Below are 21,036 nucleotides of genomic sequence, written 5' to 3'. Positions count from 1 at the left end.
AAGTGAGGGGTAATGACTTTTATGTAACCAGTTCTGATATAAACTAGACAATATTGACAAGGCCAAAGCACATAGGCTTATCTCTTTTTCCAGTCATACCTGTTTCTCAGAGAAGAGGTATTACTTCTTCCTACAAATTGTGCCTCACTAACCTCTTCAGACCAATAGGTTTACGACAGTAACACTGCTGCTAAAGGCTTATAAAGACTCCTCTGTGCTGCAAAAAAAGAGTAGAAGGTAAAATAAATGTAATTTTCCTGCTTCTTTCTTCTCCAATAGATCTATGAAGAGAAATTTCAGGAATTTCTCCTCTTTGGGACATTTTTTGAAGCCACGATGATTGACAGGAAGGTCGGAGACAAGCCAATAACCTTTGAGGTTTCCATTGGTAAGTGTGTTAAGCTCTTCTCCAAAGGAGAGAGGGAATCTCAGGAGCAAGTGAATGCTCTGTGTTACTGACAGCTGTGTCTCAGGGCTCAGGAGTCAGCTTCGGAGTCGGGCTTACATTTGAATTAAACCCTGATCATAATTTCACTGGATAGTAGTCAAACTAGGCATACTGATCTGTCTCTAGTCCCAGATACCCAGTGTTAATACAAATCCTCTCACCCACTATATAGAGCAAGTTACCCCATATTCAGCCTCCTAATCTCTTGGGAAACAAAACTCAAGTAATTTACTTTAGGTTAGAGTTCATTCTGTAGTGTCCACTGCAATTAGTCCCTGGCTGTGAGGGACCCCCTTTGCACAGAAGATCCATGTGGACCATCTTGGCCAACCCTGCTGAGCTGCATGTGAGTCTGTGAGTGGGGCATGGGGGTGATGTAGAGCCAAGCCTCAAAATGCATGCACCAGCTTGTCCTCTAAGATCTCTCTGGTAAGGCTTGTCCTCTTTCTGAGTAAAGCAGGACTGTACTGTGCGAGTGATACCCTCATGGAGGAGCTGAATTGTCCCCAAGAGCAGACTAAAGAGAAAATGAAGACACTTTCATGAACATTGAGTGGGTATTTTCAAAAGCAGAACACATTTCCCTTGAGAGAAGCTTGAATTTGTCTCATTTCCCATATAGAAGTTTGCTTATGTCTGTACAAACCCCACTTAGAATCCGAGTGCACAGTAGCACCCTGGCACTTCCCATCTTTGCGCTTGTGTACCTGAGTGTGCTCAGCTGTAAGGCTATGTGTGCAGGGAGAGATGTCTGTGACAAGACAATCAAAGAGTGATATAGATTCCTGCTGAAACTTAGCAGGAAGCTGAGCTGAGAATGACAAGAAGCTCTTTTGTATAGTTAGGCAAGAAATTATACTGATTCTTGTCAGAATTAATACTAAAGATAAATCTGGCTCTGAATTCTGGACCTGAACATCTACCAGCTACCTGTGCAGTTGAAATTTGGATCCGAATTTGGCAAATGGCCATTATTTACATGAAAAGCTGGACCAAAAGTCCAGATCAAGATGTATGGGGTGATTCTTCTCCTGCAGGGAATGGTTTCTGCCTGTCTGTAATAAAATCTGTAATTACCAGTCTGATGGATGCACCTCTTTCCCAGTGCTGATAATTGCCCTTTAAGGCAAAATCCTATGAGAGAAGATGGCTGTATTGTTAGCAGAGTTGTCTGGTGTTAGGCTTGAAGCTGGGGCCTCAAAGCATTGTTATTACTAACTCTGCAACACCACTATGCCAGATTTGCTTGTCTGAAAATGAGCTTCAGCCCTTCTGAGATCAGACTTTGAAATGATCATCCATATGTTGTAAACAAGACATACATTTGCTATGTAAATCAAACACATAATTTGGGCTCTTGGGCCTAGAAATATCAACAGCAGTATTGTTTCACTTCTGAGTTTCTTTAACAAAAGCAGAAGGTCCTGGGGGCCAGCAATCAGAAGATCACATCACTTAGTGGTGGGGGTAGTATACCAGGTATATATCACATAGGGCAGGTAAGGAAGCACAGTCCTGGAGTCTGAAAAGTCATTGGGACCGACATATCCCGTCAGGAGCTTTATAAACTGCATTATGGCTGGAACACCTAATGAACAGGAGGGGATAATGATTTTCCACTGGTATGACTGGTCTTTCTCTTTTTTTTAAACCTCATTCAGGTTTACTGCCTCCAAGCTAGTCATCTCTTCACTTGTAACTCTCTGTCTCTAGGTAATTTTGGAAATATTACTGATGGGGTGTCAGCAGGAGCTGGAGGGAAAAAGAAGTTACATGATGGAGAAGCAGAAGAAAGCTTGCTACATGAGGTGGAGGGTGAAATTTCGTACAACCTTGGAGTACCCCTGATATCCACCACCCCCCCCGAGAAGCCACTGATCACAGGTGGGAACAGGTAAGAATTGGTTTCAAAACTTCATTGTGCAGGATTCTAGTTTCTATTTTGTGATCCTGCAGGACTCATTCATGAACCCTGGCAGCACTAAACAGGTAGTGTGCAACTGAGGATTTCAAATCCTCAATTACATCTTTCACAACAGTAAATTTTGCAGGCTCCGCTGGAGTGAATGGGCTTTGAGCTATTTTACACTCATATTCTAATCTTGGCCTCATGAGCTCCTGAACTTCTGGTGTTTCTAAAAAGGAGGTGTTACACCAGCTATAGATCAGTAAAGCTATAGGCAAGCGCAACTCCTTTCAGTGCTGTCCTTGGTGTAGGGTCCCATAGTCTGATCACAAGTAACATCCACCCAGTGACCACTCCAGAAGCAGAATAACACATCAAAAGTATTGAAATCTGGTCGAAACAAAGTCAGCTTCCCAGAACACTTCCCAGAGCTCATAATTATAGATGCAAACTTAAATAGCAAAAAGTAACAGAAGTAGGAGGAAATAGTCCTTGAAAAAAGGAATGGAGCAATGGATTAAAACATGCAGAACAGTTTTTTTAAATAGCCTTGATTTTAAGGTTTAAAGGTTTTAAGGTGTAAAGGTTTAATTAATTTCAAAGATGCTAATAAAAATAAATATTTTCTTTGTTAATTTTGTAGGTATAATGATCCCTGTATTGCTGAGTGCCAAGACTAGGCAGTACCTCTTTCTTTACCAGGCCAGGCACTGCCAAGCAGTTTACAGATCTAAGGACCAGGTGGGAAATACCAACCTGGATCTGTTTGGTTTCTGGACCTCCCTCAGTTAAAAAAGTACTTTCATCTTTTCTTGCAATCAATGGCTCAGATTAAATCAGAGCTAGTAGAAGAAAAAAAGACTGAAAATACCATAGCAGAAATTTTTGTTTCTTCAGCAAATAAACAGAGAAGGGAGAAAAAACCAATATTTGACAGAAAGTTGTCTCTCCTCATTAAAGGACTGCAGATTTGGGAACATGCTGGGTTATTATCCTCCCTGGGAGGTTGTGGGATTTTTAGTTTTTCCCTTAACAAGAATTTAGATTTAAAGAACTGCTGTAAAAGAATGAATCATTCTTCAAATCTTCTATTCACTGCTTGGCTCACTCCAATATTAACAATTTTTTTTCTCATTAAAGAAGATCTCTTTCCCTCAAATTTATGTAAAATGCTGCATCTTTTTTTCCCTCCTGTGCTATCTAAAACAGTTTGGCCAGCCACAGACACCAACTACTGACTTTATGACTGTCATCTTATATTGGCATCATACTGGTCTCATCACTGGATGTTTTTAGTATAATCAGTACTTAATGGGATAGCGAATAGTTTAGATAAACTTTGCATTTTAAAATCATAAATGAACAGTAGAAAATGATAACAAGGGTCCATTTTGGAGATTAAAACCACTAACTAATTAAAGGAGAAGGCAGAGCAGTAAGACTTGTAAAGCAGACATCATGAAATTGCCAGGAATTTTCCACATTTATGTCAAAATGTATAGCAAGGGTAAGCTAACATTGAAAAAGTGGTTCCTCTGAATTCTCATAGTGGGAATAAGAGACATGGAAGTTCAGTCTTCCATGTGAGTTATTTCATGGCTATATATTTTTCTTAGTAAATCCTGTAAGAAGACTCCATAAGCTCTATGAATTTCAGGTTAAGACGTTCTGGCATTGGGGGACAGCTGAAGTGGTTTTCCCTCTTATGAAACCACCAAAATTAATGATTGCCTGAGACTCGTGTAGCTCTGCTATGCACCGAGTAGAACGGGTAATGCTCACCTTGCTGTAGGTTATTGAGGAGAAAGTAAATGGAAAATTCTGTTTCTCTTTTGATATCCCATAGGGCAGTAAAATGAAGTTGTAGAGAAAATCTTAATCTTTTTAAACAGAAACATTCTTGCATAAACCTGTTAAGCGTGTGTGAAGTTAGGAGTTAGGGATAGGACGCTCAAGAGCAACAAGTGATTTGGTTTCTGTGGGCTTGGCTTAGTCGTTACACACATGTGCCCAGTTCTATCTGAAATGACTTAGAGTATCTGAGGGATCCTTACAAGCAAACATGAGAATCCCAGCCCCTTCTGGTCCCACAAGGTGAATGACCATGCCCGGCTAACTCAGCCTACTGGGACTCTGGATTTCAGGAGCAGGTGAGCAGGACTTTCTAAAAATTTGGCTGTGCTCAGACAGAGAAACCTTGAAATGGAAGAACAAGTCTTCTCTCCATAGCAAGTGCACTTTCCTTTCTTGGATACCACAGCCTTTCCCAGGGTAGAGGAAATAGAAAATGCAACCATTTTTGCAGCCAGTTGTTGAACGTTCTGAAGAGCAGGAGGCTTGGGTAGTTTTATTTATTATTTAGAGAATCGGTTTCTGTGGAGAAATACTGAAGGCAAGTTGTGCTGGTTTTGACTGGAATAGAGTTAATTTTTTCCATACTAGCTTGTATGGTACCATCTTTTGGATTTGTGCTGGAAACAGTGTTGATCACAGGGAAGTTTTCGTTACCGCTGAGCAGCGCTTACACAGCGCCAAGGGCTTTTCTGCTTCTCACCCCACCCCACCAGCGAGCAGCTGGGGGGGCACAAGCAGTTGTGAGGGGACACGGCTGGGACAGTTGACCCCAACTGACCACAGGGATATTCCATACCATATGACACTATGGTCAGCAATGTAAAGGAAGAAGCAGGAAGAGCCAGCAGATGAATACCTGGCTCCGAGCCTGGTGTCACTGGCAAATTCTGGGGTTTTTGATCACGGCTGGTCTACACGACAGCAGGCCTGCTGGTGGCAGGTGGGGTATTCTGGTCTCAAAGGGGGAAAAGATCTTAGCGCAGGAGTTAACAGGGCTCATTGAAAGAGCTTTAAACTGGATTTGAAGGGGAAAAGGGTTATACCCAGGCTGGCTAGAGATAAGCCTGGGGGAAGCATGCCAGTGTCTGCGGGATGATGTACTGGTGAGGTCCTTGGATCTGCCGTTTCAGTGGAGGTAGGGGATGAAGATCCATGTGCAAAGATGCAAAGGTTATTCATGTGTTAGAAACCGCAGAAATGCCTGAGAATGGTCATGTAGGAATGAGGGCTTCTCCCTCCAAAAAGGTGGTAGGATCAGGCCCAGCTGAATTGCATTTACACAGACGCACGCAGCATGGGCAACAAACAGGAGGAGCTGGAAGCCTTTGTACAGCAGGAGAACTATGACATAGCTGCCATCATGGAAACATGATGGGATGGGTTGCACACTGGAGCGCTGCAATGGATGCTGTAAACTCTTCAGAAGGGATAGGTGAGAAAGAAGAGGCAGGGGGGTAGCGCTGTGTGTTAGGGAGCATTCTGATTGTCTAGAGCTTAATGATGGTGACAATAAGGTTGGGTGTTTATGGGTAAGAATCCGGTGGAAGGCCAGTGAGGCAGATATCATGGTGGGAGTCTGTTACAGACCACCCAACCAGGATGAAGAGGAAGACAAAATATTCTACAAGCAGCTGGGAGAAGTCTCACAATTGTTAGCCCTTGTTCTTATGGGGGACTTAAACTTACGAGATGTCTGCTGGAAGGAAGCAGTCCAGGTGGTTCCTGGGATGTGTGGAAGATACCTTCCTGACATAGCTGGTGAGGGAGCCAACTAGGGAATGTGCCCGCTGGACCTGTTGTTTGTGAACAGAGAAGGACTTGTGGGTGATGTGATGGTTGGAGGCATCTTGGGCACAGTGAATGTGAAATTATAGAGTTTTCTATTCTCAGAGGAGTAAGGAGGGGGGTGAGCAGAACTGCTACCTTGGACTTCCAGAGGGGAGACTTTGGCCTGTTTAGGAGCGTGGTTGACAGAGTCTCAGGGAGAAAGGGGGCAGTCCTGAAAGGCCAAGGGGTCCAGGAAGACTGGACATTCTTCAGGAAGGGAATCCTAAAGATGGAGGAGCAGGCTGTCTCCATGTGCCAAAAGACAAGCTGGAGGGGAGGAAGACAGAGGAACAGAGAGCTTTGGCTGGAACTTAGGAAAAAAAGGAGCACTTATGACCTTTGGAAGAAGGGGCAGGCAACTCAGGAGGACTACAAGGATGTCATGAGGTTGTGCAGGGAGAAAATCAGAAGGGCCAAAGCCCCACTTTGGAACTTAATCTGGCTACTGCCATAAAAGGCAATAAAAAATGCTTCTGTAAATACATGAGCAACAAAAGGAGGACTAAGGAGAATCTCCATCCTTTTTTGGAAACATAGGATGAGGAAAAGACTGAGGTACTTAATGCCTTTGCCTCAGTCTTCAATAGTAAGATGAGCTGTTCTCAGGGTATTCATCCCCCTGAGCTGGAAGACAGGGACAGAGAGCAGAATGAAGCCCCCATAATCCAAGGGAAATGGTTAGTGACCTGCTACACCACTCAGACACACACAAGTCTATGGGGCCAGATGGGATCCACCCAAAGGTACTGAGGGATCTGGCAGAAGCGCTCACCAAACCCCTTTCAATCATTTATCAACAGTCCTGGCTAATGAGGGAGGTCCCAGTGGACTATAGGTTAGTAAATGTGCTGCCCGTCTACAAGAAAGGCTGGAAGGGGGATTTGGGGAGCTACAAGCCTGTCAGCCTGAATTTGGTGCCGGGGAGTGTCATGGAGCAGATCACCTTGAATGCCATCACATGGCACATACAGGACAACCAGGTGATCAGGCCCAGCCAGCATGGGTTTATGAAAGGCAGGTGCTGCTTGCCTAAACTGATCTCCTTCTATGGCAAGGTGACCTGCTTAGTGGGTGAGGGAAAGGCTGTGGCTGCTGTCTGCCTAGACTTTAGGTAAAGCCTTTGACACCATCTCCCACAGTATTCTCCTGGAGAAACTGGCTGCCCATGGCTTCGATGGGTGTACTCCACGCTGGGGAAAAAATCTGGCTGGATGGCTGAGCCCAAAGAGTTGTGGTGAATGAAGTTAAAGCCAGTTGGTGGCTGGTCACAAGTGGTGTTCCCCAGGGCTCAGTGCTGGGTCCAGTCTTGTTTAATGTCTTAATCAATGATCTGGACGAGAGGATCGAGTGCATCCTCAGGAAGTTTGCAGATGACACCAAGTTTGGTGGGATCGTTGATCTGCTGGAGGGTAGAAAGGCTCTGCAGAGGGATCTGGACAGGCTGGATCGATGGGCTGAGGCCAATTGCATGAGGTTCAACCAGGCTCAGTGCCAGGTCCCACACTTGGGTCACACCAACCCCAGGCAGTGCTACAGGCTGGGGCAGAGCAGCTGGGAAGCTGCCTGGGGAAAAAGGACCTGGGGGTGTTGGTTGACAGCAGGCTGGGCATGAGCCAGCGGTGTGTCCAGGTGGCCCAGAAGGCCAATGGCATCCTGGCTAGTATCTGAGACCGTGTGGCCAGCAGGATCATGGCAGCACTTGTTCCCCTGTACTCAGCACTGGTGAGGCCAAACCTCAAATCCTGTGTTCAGTTTTGGGCCCTTTGCTACAAGAAAGACATTGAGGTGCTGGAGTGTGTCTGGGGAAGGGCAATAGAGCTGGTGAATGGTCTAAAGAACAAGTCGCATGAGGAGCGGCTGAGGGAACTGGTGTTGTTTAGCCTGGAGAAAAGGAGGTTCAGAGCAGACCTTATTGCTCTCTACAGCTATCTGAAAGGAGGTTGTAGGCAGGGTGTTAGTCTCTTCTCCCTACTAACAAGTGAAAGGATGAGAGAAAATGACCTCAAGTTGTGCCAAGTTTAGACTGGATATTGGGAAAAATTTATTCCTTGAGAGGGTTGTCAAGCATTGGACCAGGCTGCCCAGGGAGGTGGTTGAGTCACCATCCCTGGAGGTATTTAAAAGATGTGTAGACTGGCAATTAGGGACATGGTTTAGTGTCGGACTTGGCAGCGCTGGGTTTATGGTTGTACCTGATGATCTTAAAGGTCTTTTCTAACCTATAATGATTCTATGATTCTATAAAGTTGGGGGAAGAAGAAGGAAGGGGCAGAGGAACATTTGGAGTGAGGTTTTTTTGTCTTCCCAAGTAACTGTTACGTGTGATGGAGCCCAGCTTTTCTGGGGTTGACTGAACACCTACCTGTCTGTGGGAAATGGTGAATTAATTCCTTGTTTTGCTTCGCTTGCATATGCAACTTTTGCTTTACTTATTTAACTGTCTTTATCTCAGCCCATGAGTTTTCTCACTTTTACCCTTTCTGATTCTCTCCCCCATCTCACTGGGGAGGAGTAAGCAAGTGGCTGCGTGGGGCTTGGTTGCTGGCTGGGGTTAAACCACAACAGAAGTATACACCAGAAAATAGCTCTCCAGTAGCCTGTTCTCAGCTGCAGAGCATGTATTGGATTATAGCCATTCCCAGAAGAACATAAAGGATTATATAGAGCTTCATTTCCGTTAAAAACCTTTCCACTGTGCCACCATTAGTAAGGAAAATTATGAGACCTCAGGTGTTAAATCCAGTATGCCTGAGCATGGTGTTTCATAGGGCTAGAGAATTTATATAAAGGGAGGACAACGTGCTTATCGGGTTCAAGGTTTTGACATAGTGCATACCACAACTCCAATCAAACATCAGTCTTTGTGGCCGGTGTGCATTGAAGTCATCAGAGCCTCTGGTTATGCTGGCATCTTGCTCATTCTTTTCAGTACAAGATATTCGTACAGCTGGACACCCAAAGAAAGTAGCATTGCAAAAAGAGTCAATATGGCAACTTGGACCTAAGAAAAAAAGAGAAAAGGGAGATCAGCAGGTGCATTTTATCACAGAGTTATTATAAGTTTGGTATCCCTTTTACTAAGCAGGGTCCTGCAGATCAGCTTCTGCCAAGAAATGTCAATCTCTGCTAGCTATTGCTTCTGAAAAAAAAAGCACTTGTGAAAGTAATGTGGTGGTGAGACTCTGCCATGCCTCTCCTGCTGTGTAGTATGCAGAGCCATTGCTCTTGAAGAGGTGATCAGATTTTAATTTTTGCTCCCTTTTCCCATGTTGCTTTCTGCCATTAACAGTATTTCAGAGCTTCTCTGCATGGCGCTCTGCCCAGCTTTTCTCCCACCCTGGAAAGCACTGAAATTAGATCTATCGACTTCAAGACATTTCTCTTCAGGGATCTCACATGTGGCAAAAGTGAGGTTCGTGTTTGTTCTCCCCAGCATTTACTGGTTAGCACATGTGAACACATCCTGTTGTGTCCTCACTTTCTGTGCTGTGAGAGAGCACCAAACAGTTTTTCTTTCCCACACCTTGCCCTGAACTCCTCTCCCACCTTTATGATCTGCTCTGTACTTTGTTTTCACAGGAACTATCAGTACCTACCGTATGATGAGAGGAAGCCCTGTATCTGTGTCAAGAGCTACTGGGGTGACCAGACCTTCCGTCTGTACTCTGCCAACACTCTGGAGAAAATGGCAGATCACCTGGTAAGTGGCAACTGTGTTCCCAGGCTCACGTATTCAGCAGGGTAAGTCAATGAGAGGTCACGTTCCCCAAAACAGCCCTTCAGAACTTCCCTCGACTGCATTCCTTGCTGTTTGTTTTGTGAAAGATTAACCTCTTCTCACCGCCCCCCCGGCTCCCAATTACTTTTGATCTATTAGAGCTAGTGAAGTATTTCTGTCCACCGGTTCTTTTTTTTTGGCTGTAGGGCTGTCTTGTTTTGTCAGAAACAGTTTCTTCTTTGTAAGAACAGTCTAACAATTAAAATATGAGATAAGAATAATCTGTCTCCTATGGCTCTTCCTCTGATGTCTTCATCCTCAGACCACATGGCTTAACCTGTGTTTATGCTGGAGACTCTTTAAAGGACACTTTTTGGTTTTAGTATTCCTAAAAACATTGATAAAGACAAAATGGCATATCGTCCCATGGGCAGTCACTGCAATGCCCTAGTCATAGCATTTTCCCATCATGATGTTTTTTCTACCATTGTTTGAAGTTGACTATCAAGTCTCAAGAAAGTAGTTGTATTTTTTTTTTGAAGTGACTTCTAATGTTGGATATTTTAATTTGGGGCACTCAGATTAAGAGTCTGATTCATCCCTCATTTATCCTTATATACCTCATGAGCACAACACTGAAGTCATACTTACGCAAGGTTGTATCATGAGAAGACAGTGGCTTACAGGCCAATATTTTGAACCCAGGTATTTGAAAATCAAACATTTGACTATATATATAGAGAGATGTGTTTGTCAGTGTACCTGAACACCCACAGGCCTTGCTGGAAATCCAGCTTTTTATTTTAGCTTGTAAGAAGAGACTCCATTTCTCAATGATGACAGTACGTGTTGCAGTAGACCTTGCCCATTAAAGTTTAAGAAGTTTACTCTAGCAACTTGCTGAATTTAAGCAGCAAGGCTGGAAACAGAACCAAGGAGAACTACAGTTTTTCCTCCTACCTAGTGGAGAGTCTTTCCCAATGGCTGATCTTTACCAAAGAAGTGAGACACCAAAGCTGCTCCAAGCAGTAGTGGCTTGGACTAGTAGTTGGAGAGGCTAGGCAAAGGTGAAAATAAATTATGCTGCTCGAGTCCTCTCTGTGCACTTCAAGCATAGTGATATATCAAAGGTCCTGTTCTGTCAGGTTACAAAGTCACCTCCCTCATTCTTGCTAGTCATACAGTGAATAATGGTGTTATAAGACTGGCAGAAAGACAAAGTGCCATCCATTATGTAACAGCTTTTTCATGTGTTTCTCGTAGGAAGAATCATTAGAGCAAGTAAAGGACTTGCTCAAGGTTTCAGAGATAGCATCTGAGGAGAAAATGAGGACAACCCTAAATTATTTTATCAATCAAAGCAGGTAACTACATTTACTTTAGTAAATAAACTTTATATGTTGGCTACAAATTTGAGGCTAGACAAGGAAACTGATGATAATAAAAAAAAGTACAGTAAACTTACTGAGATATAAATTTTATTTATTCTGCTATAAAAGCAAAGGCCTTCCCCAGTTGTAGTTTCTGTTTATACAGAGAAAATATTGTCTTGTTTTCAATATTCAGTATTGGCAGTAGACTACTGCCAATGATTGTCATATTATTTTGACTTTCTGGACTAGAATGTATATGGGATAAGTAGGATTTAATAAAGCATGTGATAGACGTACTGTAAAAAAGGACAAGGTTAAGATAAAAACAAAGGATTCCACATGCTGGGATAAATCACCCAGTGGGCTTTGTGTCAGCTGACGTGATTGGGCTCAAAATAGATACAAACCCTGATTTCTAGATATAAACCCTGTTTCTGTGAAATGTGATGCAAAGTTTTTGGACCCTATTCTTTGAATCTTAGAGGTGCTCAATACTTATTTTAGAGAATTTCATCATTGGTTTTCTGGTTCACGTACTGCAGTAGGCAGAGAACATTTCATTCCAATGTATTTTAGCAGATCACATTAAAAAAATAGCATATTTAAAGACCCTGTTATTCCTTTGTCCTAGGGCCTTCATTACCATTGCTGAAAAGAAGCCCAAAGGGCTGAACTACACTGCTTTGGACAAAAAGAGACTCATGCTGTTCAAGCAACAGCTGGTAGGTGTGTTTTTTCCTTTAAGCATTGATGCAGTGATATTAGCTGAAAGCACACTGGATGTATACATTTTCATTTCTATTTGATTTCATTATACTGGAATGCTTTGCAATTAGTATGAATATAATATCCAAGGATATTTTTTTCAATAAACCCTGCTGTGCTTAATAAAGAGTTTTAAGTTATGCTAAAATAATTAATTCAGAACCTGTTGTTTTTAAATACAAATAAGACATTATAATATTGAGCTGATTTTTTTCCCCCACTCATTTTAAGATGAGATGATGCTGAGTTCAGTGGAAAACCACCAAATTAACATTCTATTATGAATTTAGTTACTGCGGTGGGGCTCAACTTCAAGACTAGTAAAGTCTGGCATTTGGTATTCCTGGACCTAATCACCTCCTGCAGGGAACCAGTGAGAAGAATCTGAATTGAGTGGAGGTCATCTGAGTATTTATTAGCTTTATTTACTGTTTTTTCACAGAATTTGGTTGTGACTTCTGTCAGGACCAAGGCCTGATAAATCTAGGTGGTAATCACATGTCTCTTGGGACTTCCATACATGCAGTATACATACAAAGAAAATGGGGGACATTCACATTTTATGTTACTCAGCTCCAAAGAATTGATCACTGTCTGTTGTGAGAAAGAAGGTAATTGTTACCTTGAACCAGGTGTCTCCATTTTTTCTTTTCAACTTGAATTGAAGACTGTTTTCTCCTGCTGTGTCCAGTTCAAACTACTTGATAATACATAAAAATACATATTCTCTTTTCTGGCTGCAGGAAGCAATGTCCAGTGATGCCAAGGGAATTGTTCAGCAACAGAAAAAGAAGATGTCACTGGATGAAATGATGCGTGAGACTCAGAGCTTTATAGATAAAATTCGATTCTTGGTTGATGAGGTAATCCAACATAAAATCAGATAATTTTAAAATCTAGGCCTTGACTTTGATTTTCATCACCCTGTGTGAATAATAACTCCTGGCCTGGTTATTCAAAGAGGTCTTCTTTGGATATCTGGACCCAATCCTGTTTTGTATTAAATGGAGCTGTTAGCGGACTGGGGTAGGAAACACTGGGCTGTGTGGTATGGAGAGGATGCGGTATGGAGAGTTTTTCCTTTTTTTTAAAATAAGGTCATCTCATATACGCCCTGTTTGGGAGTGGTTTGGAGACAGCTTGTTTTCTGATCTGAATTCATGTCTCCGCTTGTATGGACACAGTGATTCGGACTCGCGTGAACTCGGGGGTCTCTGTGCTATACTTCATTGTGCAGACACTGCTTAGACATGCTATTAAGCCTGAGAATAACAGAACAGACATACCTCATCAGGCCAAAATGCAGTCAGTGCAGTGCTGTCCCTCTGAGAGCTCTCTCTGCTAGCAAACTGAACAGGGCCGAGGCTACTCCCTGGCTCAGAGAGCAAGGGGTACAGCCTGGCATGGTTTGCAGCCTACAGCTAAATTCCTTTCCTTCCCAAAACAGTGACCTTGCTCACAGTGCCTCCTGGGAACAGCCCCTGCCTGGTCTTTGCTTCAAAATATGCTCAGGCTTTGCTTGCAGAAATGTTACACAAGCATAATAGATGGTCAGATGCCAGTGCTTGAGTTTGGCCCCAGTCCTTTTTGGTTGCTGGTATAGATGAAATTGATGGCATTTCCATGGTAGCTACTTTCAACTTAAGCAGTGTATGGGTAAGTTGCTTCCTGAGAGAGAATCAGACCCAGATTTTTAGTTTCAGTTTCTCCTGAAATGGTTTATGGCATGGGTGCTCCTTAATCACTCGGCAAAGCTCTTTACCTTCAGCTCTGCTTAGGAATGGAGGTTTGGACTTCAAAGCATGAAGAGACAGTCTTTTTTAGTCCGAGTGCACATCTGCCACTCCATAGGAGCTGTGAGGGAATCAGCTCTTGGCAGGGAGTGTTTTAACAAAAAATAACGGTGATGGCTCATAGAAAGAATTCAGTTTTAGTTCAGTGTTCCTCATCATTTAACAGCCACAGAATACAGTGCCTGATGTATTCATCTGGATGCTCAGCAACAACAAGAGACTTGCGTATGCAAGAGTCCCAGCAAAAAACATACTGTATTCCCCAGTGAAAGAACAGAAAGGCAAGGACTGTGGGAAGATTAAAACTCATTTCCTGAAAGTAAGTCTGGGGCACTCTGCAAACACAGGTAATGCCTGGGGAGCATTCGGTATTCAGATTTCTTCCAGGGGTTGTATTTTACAGGCTCATATTTGTAATGTAGTAAAAATGTGTATACATTTATATCTGCCGTTAGTTTTCTTCTTACATTTATGCTTGTCCTTCTTTAAGCACTGTTTCATTGCTTGGTTTTTGGTGTATGAGTAATTAATCCTCTCGCTACTTGTTATGGCAAGTATGTAACATTGTTTATCTATATCTGTATACATAAACAGAAGAGGTACAACCTCTTCACTGGCAAAGATGTCAGAATGCAGCACATGAAAGTCTGGGAGGAGACTGGTAGGACATCAGCATGCAGCAACTCAGATAACAAGGAAACCTAGGTATTCAGAGGTAATGCAGCACTTACTCATGCTTGCTATTTCAAATGTGCCTAGGTTTGTGCAATGTATGTTCAAAATATTGTTATGGAATTATTCATCTGAAAGGAAAGTCTTAGTGGATATACTCCTACAAAGGCACTGTGGCTGGGTAGTACCTGGCAGTGGAATATTATGCAATGTAATTGTTACTATGGCCATCTGGAAAAGCCCAAACTCACAAGACAATGATACCTTCATATAATAACATTTTAGTCATTTTTCACCTGGAGTTGCTGGGAGTGCTCCCATAAAGCACAACTAAAGAACAGATAGAAATATCTAAGCTCCTGATCGTGGTCATGGGTACTTGTTAAGCACAGTACTCTTTGCCTGTATGAACAAAAAATACCACGAGTTACCCTCCAGCCCCTTCAATATCAATAATTACCTTAGGAATGGATAATGCTAAATATTTAGCTTAGCAGACCTAGTTGAAGTGGGAAGGGAGAGGAAGGAAATAATTCTACTCTTTGTCAAGACTAGTAGTGTTTTATACTGGAATATGTTTTCTGACCCGCCCAATGGAATAGTATTTTTGGTAATACATGGGACTAACTATTGGAGACCAGCAAAACTGTGTGGAATGGAAAACAGGCTGAAGTCTGGGAAAAGTAGGGTATCAGCTAGCACTGATATGCTTGCAGCTGTTAGGGTAGCCTGCACAAACCTCTGCATATATGGCAGTATGCCATTTATAGACTTTCAACTGAGCAAACTACTCATTTCTTCCCTAAGAACCACAGAAGTTCCTTGTGCTAAATGAGTCTCAGGGCCACTCACTGTGGAGAAATACCATTTATCAGTATATCAACTCAGTGAATGCTCCTTTATTTTACTCTGGCTTGGTAGGACTCAACATCCAGCCATCTCTCTTTCTTGAGCTTGTTGGTGATGAGTGGATTCTTTTCATCAGTTACCAGGCAAGCGCCCACTGGGCTGGACTGTGCAGGCAAAGGTGGACGTCTACCTATGGCTTGGACATGCCAGCTATGCCTACAACATCATGGAGAATTTGCCTGTAGGATATGAGACTGAATTATCATCTAAGACCAACTCAGGGCACAGTGCAGTGCCCTCACCTGCCTGCCTGCTGTATAAAAGTAAGGCACTGTTTCTTCTCCATTTTAGTAACTAAGAGATGTGGCCCCAAAAGCTCTAGTTCGGAGGGTGGCACAACCTCTGTTTAAAGTAACTGTTTAAGATGATCATGGCTTAGCATCTTTTCATCAGAAAAGGCTGGCTTTATTGCAAAGTCATCAGTCCTGCCACTGACACTTTGCAGATGTGAGGGAAAGAAAGGACCGATTTGTTTGCAATTTCTGTTCCCCGTCCCATGGGTCTGTCTCCTCGTAATGAGGAGTATCCTCCAGTTGTCTTGGTGAAGCTACCATGTTGAACACCTAGTAAATAAATCAGTGATGGGAGATAAAAAGTGGCAGTTAACCACCTTGCAGTAGAGACTTAGATTGGGCATTGATTTTAAGTGAATACAGAAGTCTTACACAACTTCTGAATGTCTCGGGTGTTTCTTTAGTGAGCCAGCACTAGCAACAGTTCCCCTTGTCAGATACTGGTTGGATGGCAGGTGATGATGAATCTTCCCTTCCTACCTATGTCCTGCATCACTTCCATGAAGCTGACATTACTGTTTTCTTTGCAATGCCATAGCCCCGCACCTCTTCCAGCTGAGAGCCCACATGTATCAGGCGAGGGGGCTCATTGCAGCTGACAGCACGGGACTTTCCGATCCATTTGCAAAAGTTACTTTCACATCACGCTGCCAGACCACAAAGGTAAGTTCCAAAGTCTCTTTCAGTAAATGAAAAGACATTGTTTTTCCAATTAAGCTGTGAAAAGGAAAAATCTTGGTTTTGCAAGGAGGTACCTAGCAGGAAAATCTAGATGCGTGCTCTTAAAGGGCAACTCCTGACAGTTCACTGCAAGCAAGGCAAAAGTTTAAGCATAACCTGCTACTCTCCTAACATGAAGTGCAGTAGTACTGCTTTATTTTTGGCCAGATGTCACGTTCTCTGGGGCTACTGGGACTTTGTAGCAAGTGAATTACCTTTGTCTATGTCTTTTTCTATATGTTTTTAATTTGGGCTGTTGTCGCTGGTTGGTATGAGGATGAACTCCCAGAGTTCTCTTTTCCTACAGTCTATGCGTGCAATGATTGAGCAAAGAGTGAAGACCTTTATATAGCTTCTGTAGCCATGTGAGCCAGCATGGTTCTTTGCAATGGAATTTGGCAACGCATACTGGTGGTTTTAGAGTGGCAAAGTTGAAATAAGCTGAAAAAAAGAGGTGTGAGACTTTCTGCACCACTTAAATGCTGCAAAAATGTGCCCATAAGGAGTGATCTCACATCTCCCTCAGGCAGGATCTCCAGGGGGAGAATGGTCTCCTGTGGACATTGAATTGACCCTCTAAAGAGAAAGGGGGATCTTCAACAGAGCTCCAGCAAGAAGGGTTGAAGTACAACCCTGGCAAATAAGCAGGAAGATGGTCCCTCACAGAACATGAAGACTGAATTTCCCAGGTCCTGAGGCCTCTACAATTACCCTGGAGTTAAAATGGGTCTGGAAGTTCTGAAACCCATGCCACAAACAGAATTTCCTGTGTCAAATATGGTCTCACTTCAGGAAAATTATTTAACCCCTCCATCCATCCTCTCCCCCCAAAACCACCACAGAAGACTGTCTTAATTTAGTTAAATATAAAATTCCTCTGTCACCTGCTTTTTTTACAAAGCAAATTCTCTAGCATGTGCTAAATGGAGCAAGAAGCAAAAACCATTCTCTGCTCTAAGTTGTAGGTGCCTGTTTGTGCTGCTTTTGCCTCAAGGATATGAATTGTTTTTTCCCTGTGATGTGATTTTATCTTCTAATAGAAGTTGGTGAATGAAGCCAGTGTATTGTTTAGATACACCAGGTTCAGAAAAGTAGAATTTGGCCCAGGAAAAATAGGATTTTATAGGCACAGTGTGTTAAGTTTATTTGCTACCTGAATAAAATATTGCAGTCAACAACTTGCATGTTTTTAGAAGACTGTCAGGCAAGTGCCAATAAACTGCAGTTAAGAGATTTATTTCCATTCGAAAGAATGATAGCAGCTTATGAGTTATTTTGCAGTTGGCATATTTTTCCTTTAAATATTATCTTTGTTAAATATATTTCCTGCCAAGACAAAACATTGTCTATGATGAAATGTCATAAGCATCCATGCAAGCCAAATTACAACAAATTAAAAACTATTGATTTATTATGAGTGATTTATTAAATATATTTCTCTTCTTATTTTTTCCCCATAAAGCGTTGCGTCATTACACTGCAGTAAAAGCAAGATTGAAAAAGTGTACCCTGGAGAACTGAAAACTGGCTTTGGTTTAGGGCAAAGCTTTATTTTAATATCATCATCGGACCCAAGCCTGCTTTCCTAAGCCTACAGCTTTCCTCTAAACTTAATGCTGAGTTTTGTCTACACAGACCGGGGGTCATATATTGATATGCTTGTGGGGGGTCTGTGAGGCAAACGGGATAAGGAAATGGGAGATACCGACCTCAAAGTGAAAGAATCCTATTCTTCTGGCTGGGAATAGCAGCTGAAAAACCTGGTGTCTCAGGCAAGGAGTTGTTCTGGCTGTGGGAAGGGGCGTCACCAGCAGATCAGCATGCCCTGCAGAAGGACTCCCAACCAAACAGTTCATAGCTCATTAAACTTCTCCTCTCTTTCATTAGATCATTTCTCAGACGTTATCCCCCACTTGGAACCAGATGCTGCTCTTCAACAGCATTGTGCTTCATGGTGACCGGGAGGAGATTGCTCAGTTTCCACCAGAGATCGTCATCGAGCTGTATGATGATGATGCAGTGGTAAACTCAAAATCCTTCTTAGTAAAAACCTGGGCTCTTACATCTTACTGCCAATGTGAAAGCAAAGCTGTATAACTGAATAGGTATTAAATGCATGATCTTGCTGAATGGAGCTCAGTTTTACAGTGGTTTGCAGTTGAACATCTGAAAACAGCCTTGAGATTCACTTTATGTCCTTGCAAAGCTGTGGTCTTTTTTTTTTTTTTCCCCCAAGTGAATCACGCTCCCAAAGACCGGCTTACAAAAATCAGAAGCATCTTGCCCCCACATTCCTTGCACACAACTGTAAATATTGTATGTAAGTCTGAGGAGATACGGATTTATCTCTGATGATGCAAACTCTGACACAGTCTCACTGACTGAATATAGAGCTCAGAAACTTTTGATGCTCTGAAGAGGTAATAAATAGTCAGCTCTTCCATTTTCATAGCCGCCTTGAGTTTTACCTTGCTCTTTCCTTCAGGGGAAGTTGGGTTTGTTTTCTTCACAAATACTAACCTCTGAATCACCTTGGCCGCCATGACAGCTGTGTAGGTCAAATGCCTTTGACACCTGTACTCTCCTTTAGGGTAAGGCGGAATATATTGGGTCTACAGTGGCTGCCCCTGTGGTGAGACTTGCTGATCAAAACTATGAACCACCTAAACTTTCTTACCACCCACTGCATTGTGGAAATATTTCAGGAGGAGACCTTCTTGCTACGTTTGAGCTTCTGGAGGTAAGCGAGACTTTCTTGACTGTTACACCTTTACACCCCGCGCTCACAAAAGCAGTCATGGCATCAAGGCCTATCGCACTCTTGAATTAGTGGGAACTGCAGCTGGAGCAGGACCATTCTGCTGTTGGACCTCACAGTCCCCATGGAATCTCTGTCATTCCCTCCAACCTGCCAGGGGCCACTGTCCATGCACACCACCACCAGCCCTTTGCATACTCTGAGCATCATTTGCCCATCACTTTGCCCTTCCCTAAACTGGGTTCTGGCCTGTGAAACAACTGGGAAAATCCTACCGCCGTCGCAATGACCTCCTCTTTGGAGTAGCACATGGCCCTGACTTTAGCAGCCTCAAAGGTCTCAATACTGCTTTCACTCTTAAGGAAAAGAAAGTGGTGAATAATAAGGATTGCGTTAGGGAGACTGAGTTTTCAGATATCCCTAACACGTTGAAGAGAAATGTTACACTGGTTTCCAACTGCAAGGCAAAAGGTAAATTCAGCAGATGCATGAGTGGGGTGTATCATGCCTGGGATTTCAGTGAATTTCAGTGGAATCTGCAGAGCCACCAGTTAGAGGAAACTTCTCTCTGCTAGAAAAGCTATAGCAGTTTATTCGGAAATCTGAAATGGGAAAAACGTGGAACTCCATGACACGTTTTACAGATATTCCCAAGGTAAAACAGGCTTTTAAGCATGATGGGCTAATTATGTTCTTGATGAAAGCCTGAAATACGACACCATGTGGAACATTTCCTCATTATGGTGGGTACCTAGGGATAGAGTCTAGTAGCTTAGCCATAATTTCCCTGTTTTTTAATTGAAATCAACTTTTTGGTGAATAACAAGAGCATTGTATATTTTTTTTGGTGATCTTTTGGGACAAGGGAAGCAGCACGGCTTCTGGGATATATCCAAATATACCCCTAAGACTTCTCTAGAGTGTTGACCAGAACTTTAAGTAAAGACCCCACAGTCCTTATTTTCAAGCTCTGTACTATTATTCTCAGTGACAACACTCTAGAGCATCTCACGTAGCAGATAATAGCAATATGGACATTATAGAAATTTTTAGGTAAAGACATATGTAAACATCTGCCAGGCTTCAAAGCACTCCCAAAGCTGATGTGCCGGTGGCCTCTTCCAACATCAGGAGATTCCTGATGATGCTCTGTGAGGATGGAAACAAAAATCTCTTATAGCTAATCTATTCTCATTCCGAGCCCATAACCTTTCCCATGACATACCGTGTTTGATAACGCTGATCTGCAGGTACCGTTTGCTTCAGCTGAAGGAGTTTTGTGTGAGTTAATGCTCCTTTTTCAAAATGAATGCTATTATGTCTTGCTGAAGGGACAAAATGATTCTTACAGGAAAGCACCCTGGCATTTAGGAAAATAGGAGTCTTAAAAGAATACTAGGAGTCATGGTTTTGCTCAAAGTGGGCTCAGGATTTACTGGTTTTATTTTTTTTTTATAATCAAAAAAGTAAAATCCCCTTTTAAACACACCTTGTGGGTATTTTCCTCAAGTGTCATTTGAGTGCTAGATCAGTCTTCACCTCTTGCTCTGTGCAGTTTCACTGTAGCCATGAAGCAAAGTCCTTTCTGAGTTATACCAAGCTAATTTCACTAAAATTAACAGTGTAATACAGAAACACTCTCACATCCACTAATGGCTGTTAGATTTTGGAAAACTGGGGACCTTGCAATGAGAACTGTTCGGTTAACTGCAGTACTTAAAAAGAACAAAAATGAAGATCCAGGTAATCTTGATTTGATATCAGTCTTAGGTTTTGCAGTCACAGAGTGCAGTTTAATAAAACTCTTTACAAGGCACTTCTGTCCTCAAATGTGAGCTCTCACTAGCCTTACGCTCCTGAGCTATGTCCTTTGGAACTAGTCCCTTCTCACAGCTGTAAGAGGAGACAAAATTAGCTATGTATGTTGTAGATTTTTGTTTTTTTTAAATAAATGGTGAGGTTTAGAAATTACATATGCATAAGGTCACTGTAACATGCAG

General features: G+C 42.6%; 1 protein-coding gene across 1 annotated transcript in view; it reads left to right on the top strand.

Moving 5' to 3' along the window:
* FER1L6 (fer-1 like family member 6) overlaps positions 1 to 21,036 on the top strand; it is a 108,869-nt gene that overhangs the window by 54,650 nt on the left and 33,183 nt on the right. Inside the window, exons 12-22 of the mRNA XM_080381750.1 lie at positions 280 to 388; positions 2,162 to 2,342; positions 9,615 to 9,735; positions 11,017 to 11,117; positions 11,758 to 11,848; positions 12,635 to 12,754; positions 13,851 to 14,003; positions 15,342 to 15,528; positions 16,097 to 16,221; positions 18,166 to 18,300; positions 18,869 to 19,018. Coding sequence (XP_080237876.1) covers positions 280 to 388; positions 2,162 to 2,342; positions 9,615 to 9,735; positions 11,017 to 11,117; positions 11,758 to 11,848; positions 12,635 to 12,754; positions 13,851 to 14,003; positions 15,342 to 15,528; positions 16,097 to 16,221; positions 18,166 to 18,300; positions 18,869 to 19,018 — 1,473 coding nt within the window. The remainder of the gene's footprint in view (positions 1 to 279; positions 389 to 2,161; positions 2,343 to 9,614; positions 9,736 to 11,016; positions 11,118 to 11,757; positions 11,849 to 12,634; positions 12,755 to 13,850; positions 14,004 to 15,341; positions 15,529 to 16,096; positions 16,222 to 18,165; positions 18,301 to 18,868; positions 19,019 to 21,036) is intronic.

The sequence above is a fragment of the Falco punctatus genome (assembly GCF_963210335.1).
Source record: "Falco punctatus genome assembly, chromosome: 3".
Taxonomy (NCBI): Eukaryota; Metazoa; Chordata; class Aves; order Falconiformes; family Falconidae; genus Falco; species Falco punctatus.
This window is presented reverse-complemented; position numbering and strand designations above follow the sequence as displayed.